The sequence below is a fragment of the Salmo salar genome, chromosome ssa03, assembly GCF_905237065.1.
Source record: "Salmo salar chromosome ssa03, Ssal_v3.1, whole genome shotgun sequence".
NCBI lineage: Eukaryota > Metazoa > Chordata > Actinopteri > Salmoniformes > Salmonidae > Salmo > Salmo salar.
Window position 1 is genome coordinate 84,399,211 of NC_059444.1, and position 25,222 is coordinate 84,424,432.

Here is a 25,222-nt window from a genome sequence, read left to right on the forward strand (position 1 = left end):
TACAGTAGGAGTATTGTAAAACAGTTTATTTTTTATTTACTTTTAGTGATCAACTCACAGACATTTTATCTTGGCCCTCCATTCTTCACTTGTAAAGATGACCACTTACAATAAATACATGGAATAGTGAGTTCTCCTGGGCACAATCCTGTTACAGGATGGCTGGAATACATCACCTAAGTAGGTGTTACTGGTGTTGAGATGGTTGAGTTAGCCCCAAAACCGGTTTTATTTCACTTTAATTTACTCTCATTGAGATAAAATGTATTTTGCCAGAGCGATCTGGTCCAAGTTATAGCAGCAAACTGGAAGGAAACTAAAACATCCAACCAACTTTTAAGAATTCTCATTTATTGATGGATACAAGATATTTACAAGATACATTTGTCTCATAAAGTAACATCATTGTAGCTCTATCATCATGCTGTCTGTATTTGCCCATTGTTTTAGCTATGGTTTCTCTGAATGGTCTGCATTCAAACAAGTTCAGTGTCACACCCTTTCTGTAGTTTCCTGTCACATCAGAAATGTGGAAACAGTTTCCACTGTGACACAAAACACATTTTATTTTATTTAACCTTTATTTATCTAGGCAAATCATGCCCGTGTGAAACGAAACCTAAATGTTCCAAAGCGTTTTCTGCCATATTTCTGAGACCATTTGTCTTGTATAGTTTCTCTATGACCTTTTCTCTTGTGTAGTGTCCAAAACTCATATTGCTGCAGACATCATGATCACCTAATAGAAGGTTACTGAGGCACTCTGTCTCAGCACAGTTTCCGTAGGGAAAGTCATTTTTGTCCATCTCAGGGTTTGAGAGAGAGAAAAGATCCCCACAGTTTTTGCACGGCCTTCGGTCTTCATAACAATTGGTCTGGGGATTCCTGTAGAATGCTCTGCATTTTACGGTGACAGGGAATCTGATACCGTTTCCCTGTTCATCATGTCTGAATGACAACACTGCATAAGACACATAGTCATGCCACACATTTAGACATGACCAATTGATCATAATGTTCTTTTCTCTCTCCCCTCTGCAGGACAGGGATGCTCCATAGTACTTCACTGGTCTGCGGAGTCCAGGGGTTTCGTTGTAGCACAAAGCTATGGTAGAGGCCTCCAGAGTGTAGTAGTTTGTGTAATTACTTTCGCCTTTTATTCTGGGGGGCAAGTCCAATGCATTCAGGAAATGTAGAAGAAAGCTTTTTATTCCCTCTTCCTCTTCACATCGACAAATCCTGACAGCCTGAAAAACAAAGAAGTGAAACATGCAATATTCAACAAATTATAAGCTACATGGACAATACATGTTTTATATGTGTTTTATTGTCATTGTTTAGTGTTAATTTTGTTGATGTGGAAATTGGTCGAGGACAAAAGCTTCAGGTTAAATACATTCCATTTACACACTTACCAAAGTCAGAAGATTGGAAAATGGAGTCTGGTGGGGTGGATACTTGTAATTGTGGAATGCCTGTGGAAATCTTCTTTCTAAATCGTACATCACAAGCCTACCCTCACGAGACTCAAAGAAGGCATTTGGAAGAAGACTGGCCTGATGAATGTGACCTAAGAAAAAGATGCTATGAAGCAACTTTTAACAAACATGAATAATGAATAACATAATTAACAAACAATGTATAACATAACAAGATCAATTAATAATTGTTTGTTCTAGAAACAATTCATTTGTAACATGTATAGTAAACCAAAAATATGCTAAATGTGTGGGAATGTATTTTAAGCATATGATTAGTGTATTTAATTAGGCGATGTGTACCATATTCACGTAATGTTGTATTCCGTCAACTCCCATCCTCAGGCGACTCCTCCAAAGCCTTACAACCTGTCTAATAAATGCTGTTCCTGATGACTTTAAGCTTCCATCATTTCTTTTCCTCCATTCCAGACAAGTAGCTGTTGGTCTCCTAAAAAGTGGTATTGTAAAGTTTAATAAAGATCACGCACAGTAAGTAATGATTTTTAAAAATGCTGTTCAAACCCAATTCAAGCAGCCCTACTCCGTTTGAGCTGTGCTGTCCCATTTTCCCTGCATAATGAGAAAGCAAGTTGAGCTTCTTTATTTTTCACTGACTTTTTCGTTTTCTTGAGTACACAAATTGGCATCATTTGTTATAGTTTTGCAATTTCACTAGTTAAGCAATTTAACAACTGTGATCAACTACAATACTAGGTAATTAAAAATGGAACTTTATTACAATAATTTGAAAAACAGCTTAACACAAATGAAATACTAAATTATACAGCACAATAACCTAATAATTGTCCTATCAAGTTTGTGCTTTTTACTCTGGAAATAAATCTGCATGTTAACTACTACTGAACAGCTTAAAGGGATACTTCAGCGTAATTACATTTTTAGATAGTTGTTTTCTTACCTTGAATACTATATGTGAATATGAACTGACTGTAATCCACAGTTTGGTTTCAATTAACTAGCCACTGCTAACATATGACAGTTGGCAATACTTTCAAGCTAACCTCTCATTTGCCACTACTTTCAAGTCAACCTCTCATGGGTATTGACTACAATGCTAGTCGATACCCATAGACTTCCAGCTCGCGAAACAACCACTAACTTCCTTCATACTAGATGGACACAGAGACATAGAAAATGTATCTACAAGTTCATCTGACTGGGGAAGTAGATAAAGGGGCTCATTGCCAAAAGGCCTAAGTATCCCATTAAATCATGCCATGATCATTGCAAAATAATGTAAAACCAAGTCATTGAGTGACAATCAATTTAAGAGATGATTTGGACATGACATTTAAAAGGGGTAAAGGGAGGTCTTTTATTTTTTGGTCCTAAAATGCTTATTAGCATTAGTTGTAACTGGCTAGTTAATCAAATATAAGTGTGGATTGCAATCTGCCCTTGTCCATAGACTGCTTTCAAGATAAGGAAACACATTTGCTGAACTAACTATTTTAATAATATCTACAATTATCTCACAAATGCACCCCTTAAAAATATATAGTCTATATTTATCGTGCACTATCATAAGTGATCACAATTGACACTAACCTTCTTTTAGGTGGTAAATGGCCCTGTAAATAGAAAAACAACCTAATGTAATACTAATATGGTATTAATAGTAATATTTATATGATTCATATTGTAATTTGTATTATTGATTTCTACTTACAGAGCTGCTCATGATTGCTGTGGGTGCGGAAGCCTAGCAAATTAATGACTGGGAGTTCAAATGTTTTAGGGTGGGGCTTAGAAAATAAGAGAAGAATGATGTAGTGAGAGGAAGTCCAGTCGTGCATGGGAGAGGATGGAAGTAGGTGAAACTGGGCCCACATTCTGCTAATATTCTCATCGATGAAGCATCTGATCTCAATACATTTTTCTGTTCCCAAAAATATAATTTTATTTTAAAAAATTAAAGGGGCGGTGTGAGGTCCAAAAAGATGGTTTGTTGCCTGAGGGCAACACCATGCCATAGAGGGTTAAGTTTCACTGAGTCGTAGCTGAATGATGACATGAATAACATACAGCTGGTGGGTTATACACTGTATCGGAAGGATAGAACAGCAGCCTCTGGTAAGACATGGGGTGGCAGTCTATGTATATTTGTAAACAACAGCTGGTGCATGATTTCTAAGGAAGTCTTGAGGTTTTGTTCACCTGAGGTAGAGTATCTCAGGATAAGCTGTAGACCACACTATTTACCAAGAGAGTTTTCATCTATATTCTTAGTAGCTGTCTATTTACCACCACAAACCGATGCTGTCACCAAGACCACACTCAATGAGCTGTATACGGCTATAAGCAAACAGGAAAACGCTCATCCAGAGGCAGCGCTCCTAGCGGCCGGGGACTTTAATGCAGGGAAACTTAAATCCATTTTACCTCATTTTTACCAGTATGTTAAATGTGCAACCAGGGGAAAAACTCTAGACCACCTTTACTACACACACAGAGACACGTACAAAGCTCTTCCTCGCCCTTCATTTGGCAAATCTGACCATAATTATATCCTCCTGATTCCTGCTTACAAGCAAAAACTAAAGCAGGAACCACCAGTGACTCGGTCAATAAAAAAGTGGTCAGCTGCAGGACTGTTTTGCTAGCACAGACTGGAATATGTTCCGGGATTCTTCCGATGGCATTGAGGAGTACACCACATCAGTCACTGGCTTCATCAATAACTGCATCGATGATGTCCCCCCACAATGACCGTACGTACATACCCCAACCAGAAGCCATGGTTAACAGGCAACATCCACACTGAGCTAAAGTGTAGAGTGGCCGCTTTCAAGGAGCAGGACTCTAAACCGGAAGCTTAAAGAAATCCTGCTATGCCCTCCGACGAACCATCAAACAGGCAAAGCGTCAATACAGGACTGAGATCGAATTGTACTACACCGGCTCCAATGCTCGTCGGATGTGGCAGGGCTTGCAAACTATTACAGACTACAAAGGAAAGCACAGCCGCGAGCTGCACAGTGACACGAGCCTACCAGATGAGCGAAACTACTTCTATGTTCGCATAGAGGCAAGCTGTTCCGGACGACTGTGTGATCAAGCTCTCCGTAGCCGATGTGAGTAAGACCTTTAAACAGGTCAACATTCACAAGGCCGCTGGGCCAGACGGATTACCAGAACGTGTACTCCGAGCATGCGCTGACCAACTGGCAAGTGTCTTCACTGACACTTTCAACCTTTCCCTGTCTGAGTCTGTAATACCAACATGTTACAAGCAGACCACCATAGTCCCCGTGCCCAAGAACACTAACGTAACCAGCCTAAATGACTACAGTGCTTTGAAAGGCTGGTCATGGCTGGTCATCAACACCATTATCCCAGAAACCCTGGACACCCTCCAATTTGCATACCGCCCCAGCTGATCCACAGATGATGCAATATATATTGCACTCCACACTGCCCTTTCACACCTGGACAAAAGGAACACCTATGTGAGAATTCTATTCATTGACTACAGCTCAGCGTTCAACACCATAGTGCCTTCAAAGCTCATCACTAAGCTAAGGACCCTGGTACTAAACACCTCCCTCTGCAACTGGATCCTGGACTACCTGACGGGCCGACCCCAGGTGATACAACACATCCACCACTCTGATCCTCAACACTGGCCTTTCAGGGGTGCGTGCTCAGTCCGCCAAGTCTAGGTCCAAAAAGCTTCCAGAATTAGACTGCTAGTCTCATCTCACCTACTGGTACAGGGCACATTGTGAATTTTGAGAGATATCAAGTGGGGAAGATACTGCCATCTGGTGGTGTAAAATGAAAACACAGAGCAGTACAGAGCTGATGAGACTGGGTTTATTCTTAAATAAGAACTGAACAAAAGAAAACAGAGCAAATGTAACGAAGCGGGGAGGAACCTACCTGGATTTGTCCAATAAACTAGTTTTCAAAACGTTTTGCAACAGACGAAACGTTTTGCAACAGAATCGGCATAATGATTACATCCCTAATGTCCCTGGTGCAAGGTTTACTCAATGGCTGCTGGTTAATGTTGCCCCCAAAATTGTTTTCATAAACTGCTTGTAATGAATATTTTTATTCACACACGTGGTTAGTCGCTTTGACTTTGCAACTTGGCCAGATAGTGTCGACCCTTCCTTCTGTCATAAATAGCAATATTATTAGTTTACAAACACTCAAGTAATTTAATAAAAATTAAATAATAATTTCAGTGGATTCTGTAAGTCTATATGCCACCCTAAGTTTATTGGCTAGCTAGACACACATGCTGTTAAGGAACAGGTTAGGTAGTTTAGCTATTAGTTGCATGACACTACACTACCACTTCCACAATCAATTGCCAGGTGGCAGCACCAACTGGTCAGGTCCTGTGCTCTGCCAGGAATCCTTGATTATGCACAGGTGCAGGTGATCAATCAGTGTGTCAGCTCTCAGAGCTGTGAGGCTGCTGGAGATGGAGGTCCATGTGGGCCTTTGGTTTTGGATTGAATGTTTTGGTTTTGGGCCTTTTGTAGTAAAATTTGTTGTATATAGTGGTGTCCACAATTATTGGATCCTTTGATAAAGATGAGCAAAAAAACGGTATAAAAACAAATACAAATACTGAGCTATATTGTACGCTCAACATTTAAAAAAATAAAATTAGATTAACATATTTGCTCAGACAAAGAGATTTTGTTTAACAAGTAATAAAACAAATCTCAAAAGGATAGGAATGATTGGATCCCCTGTTTTCAATACTCCAGCACCCTCCCCATGCTAGGATAACAACATTGAGCCTTTTTCTAGAATGTTTTATGAGATTGAAGAACACATCGGGAGGGATCTTGACCATTCCTCCATACAGAATCCTTCCAGATCCTTGATATCATTTGTCTGTGCTTATGGACTGCACTCTTCAATTCAGACCACAGGTTTTCAATGAGGTTCAAGTCCGGAGACTGAGATGGCTATTGCAAAATGTTGATTTTATGGGCAGTTAACTATTTTGATGTGTGCTTGGGGTTATGCTGGAAGATCCACTTGCGGCCAAGTTTCAGCTTCCTGGCAGAGGCAACCAGGTATTTGTAAATGTCCTGGTACTTGGTAAAGTTCATGACGCCGTTGACCTTAACAAGGGCCCCAGGACCAGTGGAAGCAAAGTAGCCCTGTAACATCAAAGATCCACCACCATATTTCAAATCAAATCAAAGTTTATTTGACACGTGCGCCGAATACAACAGGTGTAGGTATTAGGTAAAAATAGGTATTAGGTAAACAATAGACAAGTAAAGAAATAAAAAAACAGTAAAATGACAGTGAAAATAACCGTAGCGAGGCTATATACAGTACAGGTGGTACTGGTACAGAGTCAATGTGTGGGGGCATCGGTTAGTCGGGCTAATTGAGGTAATATGTACATGAATGTATAGTTAAAGTGACTATGCATAGATGAGAAACAGAGGGTAGCAGCAGCGTAAAAGAGGGGTTGGGGGGGGGGTGGCAGGACACAATGCAAATAGTCCGGGTAGCCATTTGATTACCTGTTCAGGAGTCTTCTGGCTTGGGGGTAAAAGCTGTTGAGAAGCCTTTTGGTCCTAGACTTGGCACTCCGGTACCACTTGCCATGCGGCAGTAGAGAGAACAGTCTACGACTGGGGTGGCTGGGGTCTTTGACAATTTTTAGGGCCTTCCTCTGACACCACCTGGTGTAGAGGTCCTGCATGGCAGGCAGCTTAGCCCCAGTGATGTACTGGGCCGTACGCACTACCCTCTGTAGTGCCTTGCGGTTGGAGGCCGAGCAGTTGCCGTACCAGGCAGTGATGCAACCAGTCAGGATGCTTTCAATGTTGCAGCTGTAGAACCTTTTGAGGATCTGAGGAACCATGCCAAATCTTTTCAGTTTCCTGAGGGGGAATAGGTTTTGTCATGCCCTCTTCACGACTGTCTTGGTGTGTTTAGACCGTTCTAGTTTGTTGGCAATTTGGACACCAAGGAACTTGAAGCTCTCAACCTTCTCCACTACAGCCCCATCGATGAGAATAGGGACGTGCTCAGTCCTCCTTTTCCTGTAGTCCACAATCATCTCCTTTATCTTGATTACGTTGAGGGATAGGTTGTTATTCTGGCACCACCCGGCCAGGTCTCTGACCTCCTCCTTATAGGCTGTCTCGTCGTTGTCGGTGATCAGGCCTACCACTGTTGTGTCGTCTGCAAACTTAATGATGGTGTTGGAGTCGTGCCTGGCCATGTAGTCATGGGTGAACAGGGAGTACAGGAGGGGACTGAGCACACACCCCTGAGGGGCTCTAGTGTTGAGGATCAGCGTGGAAGATGTGTTGCTACCTACCCTCACCACCTGGGGGCGGCCCGTCAGGAAGTACAGGATCCAGTTGCAGAGGGAGGTGTTTAGTCCCAGGATCCTAAGCTTAGTGTTGAGCTTTGAGGGCACTATGGTGTTGAACGCTGAGCTGTAGTCAATGAATAGCATTCTCACAATGTGTTCCTTTTGTCCATGTGGGAAAGGGCAGTGTGGAGTGCCATAGAGATTGCATCATCTGTGGATCTGTTTGAGCGGTACGCAAATTGGTGTGGGTCTAGGGTTTCTGGGATAATGGTATTAATGTGAACTGTTACCAGCCTTCCAAAGCACTTCATGGCTACGGACGTGAGTGCTACGGGTCTGTAGTCATTTAGGCAGGCTACTTTAGTGTTCTTGGGCACAGGGTCTATGGTGGTCTGCTTGAAACATGTTGGTATGACAGACTCAATTAGGGACATTTTGTAAATGTCAGTGAAGACACCTGCCAGTTGGTCAGCACATGCCCGGAGAACACGTCCTGGTAATCCGTCTGGCCCAGCGGCCTTGTGAATGTTGACCTGTTTAAGGTCTTACTCACGTTGGCTATGGAGAGCATGATCACACAGTCATCCTGAACAGCTGATGCTCTCATGCATGCCTCAGTGTTTCTTGCCTCGAAGCGAGCATAGGGATTTAGCTCATCTGGTAGGCTCATGTCAAAGGGCAGCTCGCGGCTGTGCTTCCCTTTTTAGTCAGTAGGGATGAAGTATTTTCTGCATAGGCGTTGTTCTTTTGAAGGCCAGACCCACTCTTGGTGTGCGTGGCCTGAGAGCTCTAATTTCATGTCATCTGACCATGGCACCGCCTGGAGTTTGCTAAAAGGCATTGGCACATGGATTGGAAACTTTTTATTTTATTACTTGTTAAAATAATCTTTCTCTGAGAAATTGTATTAGTATAAAATAAATCATTGACATTTTATTGAGCATACAATATAGCTCAGTATTTGTATATTTTTTTTTACTAATCTTTATCAAGGAATCCTATCATTTTGGACCCCACATAAATATGGTTTGTATGAAGTACTGGAAGTAGTGTTGCATACATACCTCTACAAAGTCATGTCGCATATTCTTGACTCTGTCAGAGTTTCTCTCAAATGGCACCTTGTAAAGTTGTTTCATCGTCACTCGGTGCCGTTGGAGGACGCGTTGTATGGGCGACAGGCTTACAGCATTGATGTTGTTAAATATGGTGTCATTATTCAAGATAAGCTCTCTTATCTCTCGAATCCTAATTGCATTGTTGGCCAAAACCATATTTATAATTGCAGTCTCTTGTACATCTCTAAACAAGCGTCCTCGTCCTCCATGATGTCTTTGCCTTTCCACTCTGTACAGAATTCAAACACAGTATGTGTTCAGCATAGGAACTGTAAACAATGTACAAAAAAAAGGTAGGACAGCATGATAACCAACCTCATTCATTCAATGCAGTGCAGTAGATGGATGGCTTAGAGTTACAAATGTATATGCAATACTATGCAGTCATACGTATTTTACAGTACATTACTGTAATGCTAAAATAGTCATTAGATAGTTGCATACCTGTTCTCATTTCTGAAGGTTCGAATTACGCCACTGTAAATCGACTCAAGTTGGGCTGGACTCTCAGTCCAGCCTCTCTCATGGTCAAACCGTGGTTGATCACATGATCATCTCATCAGAGATGGCTCTCCTTCCTTGTCTTCTTTGCCCTCGTCCTCTTCTTCCTCTTCCTCCTACTCCTCCAACTCTTCGTCTTTGAATTTGTCCTCGTTGTTGTCCCCTGCCTCTCCCTCCTACTCCTCTTGCTCTCTGTCCATTGTTGGCATCCATTGCTCAAAACAGGTAATCTGACCTTTGACCTATTTATAGGCCTATACTACAGTAAAGCAGTGATTGGTTAGTGATCAGTTAAGCAATTAGTGTTTGCACATGTGAGGAGTGTGTGTGTGACCTGGTGAATAAGTGTAGCATTTTGATTGGTTGTGTTTGGAAAAGGAAAGCAAGTCACTTCCTGTTAGATTTTTGTGTTTTAGGTAGAGAATTGTGTGTAGTGTCTTGAAAAAAGTGTTTTATGCAATTGACAACTGAGTCATAGGCTGAGAAATAGCTTATGGTTTTGGATATTTGGTGTGTAGTTTTGCACGTTGAGTGTGAGGTTTCAAAAATCGTGTGACATGAAAAGATTTTGTGTGTAAGCAGTTGGAAAAAAACTGTAATTCTTCTGAATGCAACACTCTACATCCAAACGTTAAAAAAAATACAATTTTTTTTCTTCAATTTTTTCCATTTCCTGGTGACATATTGGCTACTTGCAAACAAGGTTTCTACAGTAGTTTCCTAGTTAAATAAAGGTTAAATAAATAAAATGATGCACAGTAAAACTCTTGAGGATGACCAGAAAGAGTCATCTTCGTACTGCCATTTTAGTGTTCTGTGGATTCATGGCTGCACTCTACATCCAAACGTAAAAAGAAATACAACATTTTTTTTCCATTTTTTCCATTTCCTGGTGACCTATTGCCCCACTTGCAAACAAGGTTTCTACAGTAGTTTCATAGTTAAATAAAGGTTAAATAAATAAAATGATGCACAGTAAAACTCTTGAGGATGACCAGAAAGAGTCATTTTCGTACTGCCATTTTAGTGTTAGGTCTACATTTTTTAAATGTTTTTTATTTATTATTTATTTATTTATTCTTATTATTCATAATACAAAAATCAACTTACATTGCTACATTGCTACATCAAACAAAAAATATTCATAAAATAATAAAATAATAAACAATTTAATGCAATTGTATTCACTCTGAAAAAATCGAATTATAATGATGCAGGAAGATATTATTCTTGTTGTTACTTACTAGGGATAATGTCTTAACAAGATAATTAAATTAAATGAAAAAAAAATCTAATTTTGGTATAGAATTTTGGAATTTCTGTTTGTGTATAAAGTATTTAGCAACAAGAATAAAAAAAAATGCACAATCATTTAAATCGTCTTGTTATCATTGCAATAGTAACATACTATATCTTTCATGTCAAAAACACGAGTAGTGTTCATAATGGTAAATAAGTATTTTGCAAGATTTTCCCAAAATTCTAAGTTTTTTGGATATTATGATCACTAACAAACTGCTTTACTATAATCAAGGTGATTACCTGAAAGAACAAGTGAGACAGATTCTAACCTTCTTTTTCACAGAAAACGCAGATATCATCAATAGCCACACATTTGGATATCATAGAATTACATGGCTATATCTTATGTAAAATTTTGAAGTGCACTTCCTTAACTTTGTTTGTTATACAATATTTGTAAGGCCTTAACCATGCATTTTTCAGACAATGTCAGGAATAAGCATGTTCCAGAAAAATGTTCCTCTCGGAAAAGCTTAGGCCTACATAGGTCTACATTCTCTTGAAATGGAGACGTCACTGAAATTGCTGGAGACGGTGAGGTCAAGTGAGCGGGAATAAAACGCAAAATGCAGCTCTACCGCCCTCCAGTGTTCAAGATTATTAATCTGAAGGATAGGCGGATGGAGCAGAGCCATAAATAATGTAGTACACGTGCATTGTGTGACTGACGCTCCACTCACCCCCAAGTGATGTGAATGGGCAACTCACCCCCAAGTGATGTGAATGGGCACCTACTGTTTAGGCTTTTTCTACCGAATATACATTTTTGTCAGTTGGTTGCACAAATTCCATTATACTTTTCAGCGGACTAAACATTCCAGAACAGGTAAATGCCCGTTTTTGCCAACATGACATTTCAGCCAGCCTGAGCTACAGAGAATCAATAAAGTTATCGATTAAGATGAAGCAAAACGGAAGGGAAATTATTTGTAATGGGAGTGCCTTGGAAAATGTTTTCAAGAACTGAATGTCCGCTTGAGGTCTCCCTTTTGAGAGAGAGCGAGCGAGCGAGGAGAGAGAGCGAGATAGAGAACACTGATGTGTAGAGAGCAGGAACTGGGAGTAAGAGTAGCGTGGAATTCACACGGAATATTCATCTGTACATTTCGTTGGCTATATTTTTCATAATAATTATTGCGACGTGGACACTATTTCTCATGTCTCAGATGTGATCGTGTTTTCATCACATCACTGCCCCCGGTGTCCAGTGAGTGACAACTACAGTGGGTATTATTTAACTACGCTCGAACAGCCTTCAGCCTTCACTTTCGAGGTTTTGGAGTCGATCAATTAGTTGAATTAGAAAATACATTCTCAACATGGCTACGGATCAAGAAAAGAATAAACAGCTTTTGATAAAGCTGTTGGAGAGACCAGGGAACGGGAGCTGTGTGGATTGCGGAGCTGCAGGTACAGTCTAGGCTACTATGGTCCCATCAATGTCTCAAGTATGTCAGGTCAGGTGGCGTGCGCGATTCTCCAGACGCTACCTTCTCGCATTAGATAATGGATTATTTAATCACAGACCATATACCATCAAGTTGCGGGTAGGTTAATATAGGAATAATCTGTCTTGATGGTGTAAATGTGTTTTGATTTGGGTGATTGGAGACTCTAGTGATCATGTTCACTGCACAGCCTGGTCTCAGAGGATTTCGTATTATTCTGTATGTAAATCCGAGACGCTATCATGCAAGTACAGTAGGCTACTGTAGTGCTCAGATGTTTGCAGTTATCAGAGTTATCAGTGTCTGTTTACACTCTAGTGAAGTCAAACTGGTGTCATTGCATAACAATAGAGTGAAATCTGGTCAACATTTAAGTGTTTGTATCAGAGAGAGAGAGATAGAGAGAGAGAGAGAGAGAGAGAGAGAGAGAGAGAGAGAGAGAGAGCAAGAGACTGGAACCTTGAGAGAGTGACAGGTTTAGGTTGTAGTTATTATAGGAATTATAGGACTATTTCTCTCTATACGATTTGTATTTCACATACCTTTGACTATTGGATGTTCTTATAGGCACTTTAGTATTACCAGTGTAACAGTATAGCTTCCGTCCCTCTCCTCGCTCCTACCTGGGCTCAAACCAGGAACACATCGACAACAGCCACCCTCGAAGCAGCGCTACCCATGCAGAGCAAGGGGAACAACTACTCCAAGTCTCAGAGCTAGTGACGTTTGAAACGCTATTAGCGGGCACCCCGCTAACTAGCTTGCCATTTCACATCGGTTACACTAGCCTAATCTTGGGAGTTGACAGGCTTGAAGTCATAAACAGCGCAATGCTTGAAGCACAGCGAAGAGCTGCTGGCAAAACGCACAAAAGTGCTGTTTGAATGAATGCTTATGAGCCTGCTGCTGCCTACCACCGCTCAGTCAGACTGCTCTATCAAATCATAGACTTAATTATAACATAATAACACACAGAAATACGCGCCTTTGGTCATTAATATGGTCGAATCCGGAAACTATCATCTCGAAAACAAAACGTTTTTCCTTTCCGTGAAATACGGAACCGTTCCGTATTTTATCTAACGGGTGGCATCCCTAAGTCTAAATATTCCTGTTACATTGCACAACCTTCAATGTTATGTCATAATTACGTAAAATTCTGGCAAATTAGTTTGCAACGAGCCAGGCGGCCCAAACTGTTGCATATACCCTGACTCTGCGTGCAATGAACGCAAGAGAAGTGACACAATTTCACCTGGTTAATATTGCCTGCTAACCTGGATTTATTTTAGCTAAATATGCAGGTTTAAAAATATTTACTTCTGTGTATTGATTTTAAGAAAGGCATTGATGTTTATGGTTGGAGCAACGTGTACCTAAGCGATTATATGCAACGCAGGACAGGCTAGATAAACTAGTAATATCATCAACCATGTGTAGTTAACTAGTGATTATGATTGATTGATTGTTTTTTATAAGATAAGTTTAATGCTAGCTAGCAACTTACCTTGGCTTCTTACTGCATTCGCGTAACAGGCAGGCTCCTCGTGGAGTGCAATGTAAAGCAGGTGGTTAGAGCATTGGACTAGTTAACCGTAAGGTTGCAAGATTGAATCCCCGAGCTGACAAGGTAAAAATCTATCGTTCTGCCCCTGAACAAGGCAGTTAACCCACCGTTCCTCGGCCATCATTGAAAATAAGAATGTGTTCTTAACTGAATTGCTTAGTTAAATAAAGGTGTAAAAAAAATATATATATATATATATATATATATATATATATATATATATATATAAATAAAACAAATTAAATCGGCCAAATCGGTGTCCAAAAATACCGATTTCTGATTGTTATGAAAACTTGAAATCAGCCCTAATTAATCGACCATTCCGATTAATCGGTCGACCTCTAGCTATGACTCATTCAAGTGGATGTTTTTTTTCGGGGTAGTAATTCATATGTGCAATGAATAGCAACTGCATGGATTTGGAAAAGACTTAAGGGTCCAGTCAACATAAAATCTACTGTATTCCATCATTAAATAATTTAACTATCCTTATGGATCATTTAGATTCCTCAGGAAGTCTGTCTGCCTCCTTCTTCTGTATGAAGTGTTTCTTGGAAGAATGTAAGAGGATCTGCAATGTGTTTTGTTTGAGATGGCTGCCACGCTTCTAGTCCCACAAGCATTTCGTTACACTAGCAATAACATCTGCTAACCATGTGTATGTGACCAATACAATTTGATTTGATAACATGGTGACAAAATAAGACATCAGCAAATTTGGAATATAGCTTCCCGTTCTTACAAGATGTCAGTGATATGAGAGGACGAGACACACAGTATGTCATACTTAACTGTAAAGAGTTTTAAAAAAAAATTTAATGGGCCTCATCACGTAGTAGAATGTAATCTTTTAAATCCTGCAAATGCCACCTGCTCTTTCATAAGACCAATGCCAAGAGACACTCATATTTCATCAGGAGTGCTGTGCTATCAATGATTCGGATCAGAGGACCAGTTTAGCCTGTGGAGCCAGTCTGCTCTGCATGGAGACGATAGATACTCCAGGGTTGTGTTCATTAGGAACCAAATGGAAGAAAAACAGACTGAAATAGGGACAGATTGCCTGGAATTGTTCAATAAGAAGCTCAATTTATTTTGCTCCGTTGCATAATGTAAAGCATTTTTTTGTTACATGCCCTAATGAGCATAACCCAAGGCTGAGTGCTGAGCACACCCACACGTTCCCATGGTGACTCAGCTATGAGCTCATCTCTGGATCCGAGGTCACAGAGTTCACAGTTATGTCTTGTCCTGCTTGGCTTTTGAAAGAAGTACAGTATCTACAAGGTAGAATTCATTCAGATGTTTCTCTGCTAGTAGCAGTGTCTGGTCAGTGTGGGGACTGTGCAGGCCTCTTGGGGTTGTATCAATCTCTTTATTCATTTCATTCTTCCATCTTTTTGGGTGGTTGGGATCAGGGATGATGTGTTTTTTTTACTAGATTTTAAACAAAAGATACAACAGATAGCTTCTCATTTGGAAATTCTGGGACACGTGCTAAAGTGTCAGTCACCCATTGTTGGATAAGTAAATTTGTCTCTAAACAGCCTATGTGTATTTTGTTAAAGCTGTTAGTATGAGCAAACTGATACTGAAAACATTGCATGCAGTGTCAGTTTATTTTTTAAACTCACTTCATGGCGTCTGTCTGTCTGTCTGTCTGTCTGTCTGTCTGTCTGTCTGTCTGTCTGTCTGTCTGTCTGTCTGTCTGTCTGTCTGTCTGTCTGTCTGTCTGTCTGTCTGTCTGTCTGTCTGTCTGTCTGTATTGTATGGGTTTGTGCCATTACTTTCTGTAATTGAGAGAAGAGATGGTTGGTTGAGATAAACTGTACACTCATAATTGTAAACTGTAAATGTGCAATATCATTTGGAACCATGCCAAGTTGATTCTGTCATCACACTGCTTTCTCTCTCTTTCTCACTCAATTTTGTATTGCTTTATTGGAATGACATATCAATGTACATATTGCCAAAGAGCACTTTGGGAATGATTAATTAACAATATCAATAAAAACATAATTAAACAAAATATTTCAAGATTGCCACAAACAGGACAATCAGTAACAACAATAATCAAGGGTGGGGTGGGGCTGTTTTTTACTAATGAGAATAATTTAAAAAATAATTTAATAACAGGAAGATATAAAGGTTGGTTGGTCTAACAGACAATGCCTCTCTTTGTGGCCTCACTCTCTCTCTCTCTCTCTCTCTGTGTGTCTGTGTCTGTCTCTCTTTCTCTTTCTCTTTCTCTCTGTCTCTCTCTCTTTCTCTCACTCACTCTCACTCTCTCTGTCTCTCTCTCAATTCAATTTCAATTTAAGGGCTTTATTGGCATGGAAAACATATGTTTCCATTGCCAAAGCAAGTGAAATAGATAATAAACAAAAGTGAAATAAGCAATAAAAAAATAACAGTAAACATTACACTTACAAAAGTTCCAAAATAATAAAGACATTTCAAATGTCATATTATGTCTATATACAGTGTTGTAATGATGTGCAAATGGTTACAGTACAAAAGGGAAAATAAATAAACATAAATATAGGTTGTATTTACAATGGTGTTTGTTCTTCACTGGTTGCCCTTTTCTTGTGGCAACAGGTCACAAATATTGCTGCTGTGATGGCACACTGTGGTATTTCACCCAATAGATATGGAAGTTTATCAAAATTGGATTTGTTTTCAAATTCTTTGTGGGTCTGTGTAATCTGAGGGAAATATGTGTCTCTAATATGGTCATACATTTGGCAGTTTCTACCTCACTTTGTGGGCAGTGTGCACATAGCCTGTCTTCTCTTGAAAGCCAGGTCTGCCTTCGGCGGCCTTTCTCAATAGCAAGGCTATGCTCACTGAGTCTGTACATAGTCAAAGATTTCCTTAATTTTGTGTCAGTCAGGTAGTCAGGTATTCTGCCACTGTGTACTGTCGGTTTAGAGCCAAATAGCATTCTAGTTGTATGTCAAGTAATGATCTTTTTGTTTTCTCATGATTTGGTTGGGTCTAATAGTGTTGCTGTCCTGGGGCTCTGTGGGGTCTGTTTGTGTTTGTGAACAGAGCCCCAGGACCAGCTTGCTTAGGGGGCTCTCCTCCAGGTTCATTTCTCTGTAGGTGATGGTTTTGTTATGGAAGGTTTGGGAATCGCTTCCTTTTAGGTGGTTGTAGAATTTAACATCTCTTTTCTGGATTTTGATCATTAGCGGGTATCGCCTCTGCATGCATTATTTGGTGTTTTACATTGTACACTGAGGATCTTTTTGCAGAATTCTGCATGCAGTCTCAATTTGGTGTTTGTCCCATTTTGTGAATTCTTGGTTGGTGAGCAGACCCCAGACCTCACAACCATGAAGGTCTCTTTCTCGCTCTCTCTCTCTCTCTCTCTCTCTCTCGCTCTCTCTCTCTCTGTCTTTCGGTCTCTCTCTCCCTCTCTGTGTCTCTCTCTGTATCTGTCTCTCTTTCTCTCACTTTCACTTAATGCCTTCTCCATTTTCTTTTCCCCATCCGTCTCTTTTCTGTCCTCTTGTCAGTTGTTCCTCCTCTATCTCTCAATATCTTTGCCATCCCCCACCCTCCCTCTCTCTGTCGAATTTACCATAGACATAAATCTATTCACTGTGTGACTCGTCTTTTTTGGAGGTTTATGATCATCTCGCACTATCCCTTTAATTGGGAGATGTACTGTATATCCCCACTATCCCTTTAATTGGGAGATGTACTGTATATGTCCACTATCCCTTTAATTGGGAGATGTACTGTATATCCCCACTATCCCTTTAATTGGGAGATGTACTGTATATCCCCACTATCCCTTTAATTAGTAGATGTACTGTATATCCCCCACTATCCCTTTAATTAGTAGATGTACTGTATATCCCCCACTATCCCTTTAATTAGTAGATGTACTGTATATCCCCCACTATCCCTTTAATTAGTAGATGTACTGTATATCCCCACTATCCCTTTAATTAGTAGATGTACTGTATATCCCCACTATCCCTTTAATTAGTAGATGTACTGTATATCCCCCACTATCCCTTTAATTGGGAGATGTACTGTATATCCCCCACTGTCCCTTTAATTGGGAGATGTACTGTATATCCCCCACTATCCCTTTAATTGGGAGATGTACTGTATATCCCCACTATCCCTTTAATTAGTAGATGTACTGTATATCCCCACTATCCCTTTAATTGGGAGATGTACTGTGTATGTCCACTATCCCTTTAATTAGTAGATGTACTGTATATACCCCACTGTCCCTTTAATTAGTAGATGTACTGTATATCCCCCACTATCCCTTTAATTGGGAGATGTACTGTATATCCCCACTATCCCTTTAATTGGGAGATGTACTGTATATCCCCCACTGTCCCTTTAATTGGGAGATGTACTGTATATCCCCCACTATCCCTTTAATTAGTAGATGTACTGTATATCCCCACTATCCCTTTAATTGGGAGATGTACTGTATATCCCCACTGTCCCTTTAATTGGGAGATGTACTGTATATGTCCACTATCCCTTTAATTAGTAGATGTACTGTATATCCCCCACTGTCCCTTTAATTAGTAGATGTACTGTATATCCCCCACTATCCCTTTAATTGGGAGATGTACTGTATATCCCCACTATCCTTTTAATGTATATGTATATATATCTAAGTGCAACAGAGCAGTGGCAGGCTACTTAAGGATATCAATGTTACCCTGGTGTGCTGTTTGGCTGAGTTACATGAGTTAGATACAATGACTGCATCCTCCATAGAAAACTACTTGCTCTATTTCTATGACCCAGTCATAAACAGCAGCCACTGAAACCAAAACAGAATAAAAGCATCTCAAACAACAATGCTGATCAGACATACCAGTCTACAAACAATGTACTTAGGCATAGCTAGAGAGCTCATGCAGGAAATTACATATACCACATTCTTCTAAAGTCTTCTGTTGCTTTCATCATATTTTGACCACATGCTCTGCCTTTTCCAGTTCAGGTTGAACTTACTGCGACATGTGCTGATGTTGGGGACAGACTGTAAAACAGAATATAGGCCCTAAAGGCCTAGAATGACACTAGAATGTGCTTCACATCACTCCTTCTTGGCTCCCTTGTATTAAAGCTACATTTCATGCAAACATACTGAGCCACATCAGTCTTTTTAGGAAAAATACTTACAGGAAGTTATACCATATCTTGTTACAGCAGAGCAGTATGCTTTCCAGGGGGTCATAGGGCTCTATAGATTCCCTCTGTCTGTCTGTCTGTCTGTCTGTCTGTCTGTCTGTCTGTCTGTCTGTCTGTCTGTCTGTCTGTCTGTCTGTCTGTCTGTCTGTCTGTCTGTCTGTCTGTCTGTCTGTCTGTCTGTCTGTCTGTCTGTCCTCCCTCTTTTTCATACAAACTATTTTGTCACTGTATGACAGTAACAATTTATTCAACAAATCTCAAGCTTTCAACATTTTATCTTCTCAACCAATAAATGCTTCTTCTTGTAGCAGTGTTGTACTTATTTATTTACTATGAGGATAGTGTAGATGCAGACAGGAAGTAGCAGACGTAGATTATCACTGTGCTCAATGAGAACTAGAACTATAAGGCCCAGTGCAATCATTTTCCTGTGTTTTATATACACTGCTCAAAAAAATAAAGGGAACACTTAAACAACACAATGTAACTCCAAGTCAATCACACTTCTGTGAAATCAAACTGTCCACTTAGGAAGCAACACTGATTGACAATACATTTCACATGCTGTTCTGCAAATGGAATAGACAACAGGTGGAAATTATAGGCAATTAGCAAGACACCCCCAATAAAGGAGTGGTTCGGCAGGTGGTGACCACAGACCACTTCTCAGTTCTTATGCTTCCTGGCTGATGTTTTGGTCACTTTTGAATGCTGGCGGTGCTTTCACTCTAGTGGTAGCATGAGGCGGAGTCTACAACCCACACAAGTGGCTCAGGTAGTGCAGCTCATCCAGGATGGCACATCAGTGCGAGCTGTGGCAAGAAGGTTTGCTGTGTCTGTCAGCATAATGTCCAGAGCATGGAGGCGTACCAGGAGACAGGCCAGTACATCAGGAGACATGGAGGAGGCCGTAGGAGGGCAACAACCCAGCAGCAGGACCGCTACCTCCGCCTTTGTGCAAGGAGGAGCAGGAGGAGCACTGCCAGAGCCCTGCAAAATGACCTCCAGCAGGCCACAAATGTGCATGTGTCTGCTCAAACGGTCAGAATCAGACTCCATGAGGGTGGTATGAGGGCCCGACGTCCACAGGTGGGGGTTGTGCTTACAGCCCAACACCGTGCAGGACATTTGGCATTTGCCAGAGAACACCAAGATTGGCAAATTCGCCACTGGCGCCCTGTGCTCTTCAAAGATGAAGCAGGTTCACACTGAGCACATGTGACAGACGTGACAGAGTCTGGAGACACCGTGGAGAATGTTCTGATGCCTGCAACATCCTCCAGCATGACCGGTTTGGCGGTGGGTCAGTCATGGTGTGGGGTGGCATTTCTTTGGGGGGCCGCACAGCCCTCCATGTGCTCGCCAGAGGTAGACTGACTGCCATTAGGTACCGAGATGAGATCCTCAGACCCCTTGTGAGACCATTTGCTGGTGTGGTTGGCCCTGGGTTCCTCCTAATGCAAGACAATGCTAGACCTCATGTGGCTGGAGTGTGTCAGCAGTTCCTGCAAGAGGAAGGCATTGATGCTATGGACTGGCCCGCCCGTTCCCCAGACCTGAATCCAATTGAGCACATCTGGGACATCATGTCTCGCTCCATCCACCAACGCCACGTTGCACCACAGACTGTCCAGCAGTTGGCGGATGCTTTAGTCCAGGTCTGGGAGGAGATCCCTCAGGAGACCATCCGCCATCTCATCAGGAGCATGCCCACACTACTGAGCCTCATTTTGACTTGTTTTAAGGACATTACATCAAAGTTGGATCAGCCTGTAGTGTGGTTTTCCACTTTAATTTTGAGTGTGACTCCAAATCCAGACCTCCATGGGTTGATAAATTGTATTTCCATTGATTATTTTTGTGTGATTTTGTTGTCAGCACATTCAACTATGTAAAGAAAAAAGTATTTAATAAGATTATTTCATTCATTCAGATCTAGGATGTGTTATTTTAGTGTTCCCTTTATTTTTTTGAGCAGTATATTTACACACTTTGATTTTGGAATAATACTTCAATTAAAATGATGATAATGCCCTTTTAGTGTTAGAGCTGTTTGAAAAGACCGGCTGAAATTTCAGGAAGTTTTGGTGGGATGGAGTTTTGGCCTGCCTGCTGACATCACAATTAGTTAGTAGACCAATAAGAAAGAGAGTTTCAAACCTCTGCCAATAACAGTTCGTTTTCCCCTTTCCACTCAGACCACTCCCAGACAGTTCTAGCAAAACTCTTGCTTGAGAAATTGCTCTTTGTTAAGAAGCTATTTTGGTTCCTTTTGACCATTTTAATTGAAAACAATCACAGTAAGGTACTTAATAGTTCCCCAGAAATGCTATGATATTGAAATAAAAACGGCTGCTTTGGACCTTTAAGATATCAGTCTAGAGGTCTGTGGTAACCATGTCATGGTAGTAGTGGCCTGTTCTGTCTCTGTTAGTCTGAGGCAGCCTTGAAATGAACTTCCTCATTTGTAGTACTGTCATTGTTGCTAAGGGTGTTTCCTGTGTGCGTGTATGCATGTCTTCTCTCTCTCTGTGTGTGTGTGTGTGTGTGTGTGTGTGTGTGTGTGTGTGTGTGTGTGTGTGTGTGTGTGTGTGTGTGTGTGTGTGTGTGTGTGTGTGGTGTGTTTTTCAGACCCGGAGTGGGCGTCCTACACCCTGGGTGTGTTTGTGTGTCAGAGCTGCTCGGGTCTCCATAGAAACATCTCCCAGATCAGCAAAGTCAAGTCTGTCCTGCTGGACCCATGGAGTGATGCAGAGGTAGAGGTGAGTCTGTCCTGCTGGACCCATGGAGGGATGCAGAGGTAGAGGTGAGTCTGTCCTGCTGGACCCATGGAGTGATGCAGAGGTAGAGGTGAGTCTGTCCTGCTGGACCCATGGAGTGATGCAGAGGTAGAGGTGAGTCTGTCCTGCTGGACCCATGGAGTGATGCAGAGGTAGAGGTGAGTCTGTCCTGCTGGACCCATGGAGTGATGCAGAGGTAGAGGTGAGTCTGTCCTGCTGGACCCATGGAGGGATGCAGAGGTAGAGGTGAGTCTGTCCTGCTGGACCCATGGAGGGATGCAGAGGTAGAGGTGAGTCTGTCCTGCTGGACCCATGGAGGGATGCAGAGGTAGATGTGAGTCTGTCCTGCTGGACCCATGGAGTGATGCAGAGGTAGAGGTGAGTCTGTCCTGCTGGACCCATGGAGTGGTGCAGAGGTAGAGGTGAGTCTGTCCTGCTGGACCCATGGAGGGATGCAGAGGTAGAGGTGAGTCTGTCCTGCTGGACCCATGGAGTGATGCAGAGGTAGAGGTGAGTCTGTCCTGCTGGACCCATGGAGGGATGCAGAGGTAGAGGTGAGTCTGTCCTGCTGGACCCATGGAGGGATGCAGAGGTAGAGGTGAGTCTGTCCTGCTGGACCCATGGAGTGGTGCAGAGGGAGAGGTGAGTCTGTCCTGCTGGACCCATGGAGTGGTGCAGAGGTAGAGGTGAGTCTGTCCTGCTGGACCCATGGAGTGGTGCAGAGGGAGAGGTGAGTCTGTCCTGCTGGACCCATGGAGTGGTGCAGAGGTAGAGGTGAGTCTGTCCTGCTGGACCCATGGAGTGATGCAGAGGTAGAGGTGAGTCTGTCCTGCTGGACCCATGGAGGGATGCAGAGGTAGAGGTGAGTCTGTCCTGCTGGACCCATGGAGGGATGCAGAGGTAGAGGTGAGTCTGTCCTGCTGGACCCATGGAGTGGTACAGAAGTATAGATGATTTGAGTTTGCCATTGGTTCTGTGTGTGTGTGTGTGTGTGTGTGTGTGTGTGTGTGTGTGTGGTGTGTTGTGTGTCTGTGTTTGTGTTTGTGTGGTGTGCTTGTGTGTGTTTGTGTGGTGTGTCTGTGTGTGTCTGTGTGTGTCTGTGTGTGTATTTGTGTTTGTGTGGTGTGTTTGTGTGTGTGTGTATGGGGGGCAGTGTTGTGAGGACAGCCTCTCGGCCCTAATTCTGGCAGGTGATTGATGGAGGAAGGGAAAGAAGGGAGATGGAGACTAAATGAGTTGAAGGAAGGCAGAATGAGAGAAAAAGGGGTGGGAGGCTAGAGATAAAGGGGGAGGTGTCAAGGTTTGGTATTGATCTTGTGTGCATGCCAGCACAGTGTATGTGTGTGTATGTATGTGCATGTATGCATGAGTGTGTGTGTGAGTGAAACCCATCTCATGAAACATCTCTTTCTCTCTGTGATTGCAGTTTATGGCATCCAACGGCAACGATGCTGCTAAAGCCAAATATGAACAGAAGGTGCCTGTTTTCTACTACCGTCCAACACACAGAGACTGTCAGTAAGTGTCTTGGTCCCTGGCCCTACTACCGTCCAACACACACAGACTGCCAGTAAGTGTCTTGGTCCCTGGCCCTACAACCGTCCAACACACACAGACTGCCAGTAAGTGTCTTGGTCCCTGGCCCTACAACCGTCCAACACACACACAGACTGCCAGTAAGTGTCTTGGTCCCTGGCCCTACAACCGTCCAACACACACAGACTGCCAGTAAGTGTCTTGGTCCCTGGCCCTACAACCGTCCAACACACACAGACTGCCAGTAAGTGTCTTGGTCCCTGGCCCTACAACCGTCCAACACACACAGACTGCCAGTAAGTGTCTTGGTCCCTGGCCCTACAACCGTCCAACACACACAGACTGCCAGTAAGTGTCTTGGTCCCTGGCCTTACTACCGTCCAACACACACAGACTGCCAGTAAGTGTCTTGGTCCCTGGCCCTACAACCGTCCAACACACACAGACTGCCAGTAAGTGTCTTGGTCCCTGGCCTTACAACCGTCCAACACACACAGACTGCCAGTAAGTGTCTTGGTCCCTGGCCCTACAACCGTCCAACACACACAGACTGCCAGTAAGTGTCTTGGTCCCTGGCCCTACTACCGTCCAACACACACAGACTGCCAGTAAGTGTCTTGGTCCCTGGCCCTACAACCGTCCAACACACACAGACTGCCAGTAAGTGTCTTGGTCCCTGGCCCTACTACCGTCCAACACACACAGACTGCCAGTAAGTGTCTTGGTCCCTGGCCCTACAACCGTCCAACACACACAGACTGCCAGTAAGTGTCTTGGTCCCTGGCCCTACTACCGTCCAACACACACAGACTGTCAGTAAGTGTCTTGGTCCCTGGCCCTACAACCGTCCAACACACACAGACTGCCAGTAAGTGTCTTGGTCCCTGGCCCTACAACCGTCCAACACACACAGACTGCCAGTAAGTGTCTTGGTCCCTGGCCCTACAACCGTCCAACACACACAGACTGCCAGTAAGTGTCTTGGTCCCTGGCCTTACTACCGTCCAACACACACAGACTGCCAGTAAGTGTCTTGGTCCCTGGCCCTACAACCGTCCAACACACACAGACTGCCAGTAAGTGTCTTGGTCCCTGGCCCTACAACCGTCCAACACACACAGACTGCCAGTAAGTGTCTTGGTCCCTGGCCCTACAACCGTCCAACACACACAGACTGCCAGTAAGTGTCTTGGTCCCTGGCCCTACAACCGTCCAACACACACAGACTGCCAGTAAGTGTCTTGGTCCCTGGCCCTACAACCGTCCAACACACACAGACTGCCAGTAAGTGTCTTGGTCCCTGGCCCTACAACCGTCCAACACACACAGACTGCCAGTAAGTGTCTTGGTCCCTGGCCCTACAACCGTCCAACACACACAGACTGCCAGTAAGTGTCTTGGTCCCTGGCCCTACAACCGTCCAACACACACAGACTGCCAGTAAGTGTCTTGGTCCCTGGCCCTACAACCGTCCAACACACACAGACTGTCAGTAAGTGTCTTGGTCCCTGGCCCTACAACCGTCCAACACACAGAGACTGTCAGTAAGTGTCTTGGTCCCTGGCCCTACTACCGTCCAACACACACAGACTGCCAGTAAGTGTCTTGGTCCCTGGCCTTACTACCGTCCAACACACACAGACTGCCAGTAAGTGTCTTGGTCCCTGGCCCTACAACCGTCCAACACACACAGACTGCCAGTAAGTGTCTTGGTCCCTGGCCCTACAACCGAACATCTACTAAGTAGTGAGTAACCACAACATGAGGTGCTTCTGGATATTTTTTTTTTAGCTCCAACGCGCGCCAACGGTTTATTTAAGCAAACTTGAAATAATTTGGACCCGGGTTGTGCACGACTCATTGGGGTCTTTTGATGTTGTGTCTGAAAATGTATTTGTGTTTGAAAATGTTTTAATACACATATGGAACCTTATGTATGTTGCCTTGGTGGAGTCATTGATTGTTTCAATTTAATTTAAT

The 25,222-nt window shown here is 42.7% G+C and overlaps 2 protein-coding genes across 7 annotated transcripts in view; one reads left to right on the forward strand and one right to left on the reverse strand.

The window, feature by feature from the left end:
- Positions 1 to 331: 331 nt before the first annotated feature.
- On the reverse strand, positions 332 to 3,221 carry LOC106601856 (uncharacterized). 4 transcript variants are annotated; one of them, XR_006769260.1, is made up of 5 exons: positions 2,401 to 2,731; positions 2,023 to 2,051; positions 1,782 to 1,929; positions 1,416 to 1,595; positions 332 to 1,247 (listed from the first exon to the last, which is right to left on the reverse strand). XR_006769260.1 is itself a non-coding variant. In XM_045715662.1 (5 exons), the coding sequence occupies exons 1-5, from the start codon at positions 3,181 to 3,183 to the stop codon at positions 585 to 587; spliced, it is 1,026 nt and encodes a 341-aa protein (XP_045571618.1). In that variant the 5' UTR covers positions 3,184 to 3,221; the 3' UTR covers positions 332 to 584. The 4 variants fall into 4 exon arrangements, 1 of the variants encoding a protein (XP_045571618.1); XM_045715662.1 differs by lacking the exons at positions 2,023 to 2,051; positions 2,401 to 2,731 and adding exons at positions 3,051 to 3,073; positions 3,172 to 3,221; XR_006769259.1 differs by lacking the exon at positions 2,023 to 2,051 and having other exon boundaries at positions 1,416 to 1,570; positions 2,401 to 2,713.
- An 8,478-nt stretch (positions 3,222 to 11,699) lies between these two features.
- The window catches only part of LOC106601846 (arf-GAP with dual PH domain-containing protein 1), a 30,944-nt gene continuing 17,421 nt past the window's right edge, over positions 11,700 to 25,222 (forward strand). The window contains exons 1-3 of one of the 3 annotated variants that reach the window (XM_045715663.1): positions 11,702 to 12,140; positions 21,558 to 21,688; positions 23,133 to 23,224. In XM_045715663.1, coding sequence (XP_045571619.1) covers positions 12,050 to 12,140; positions 21,558 to 21,688; positions 23,133 to 23,224 — 314 coding nt within the window. In that variant the 5' untranslated portion in view covers positions 11,702 to 12,049. Of the gene's footprint in view, positions 12,141 to 21,557; positions 21,689 to 22,468; positions 22,525 to 23,132; positions 23,225 to 25,222 lie in introns of those variants that run through there. The other 2 variants (XM_045715665.1, XM_045715664.1) reach the window with 2 other exon arrangements.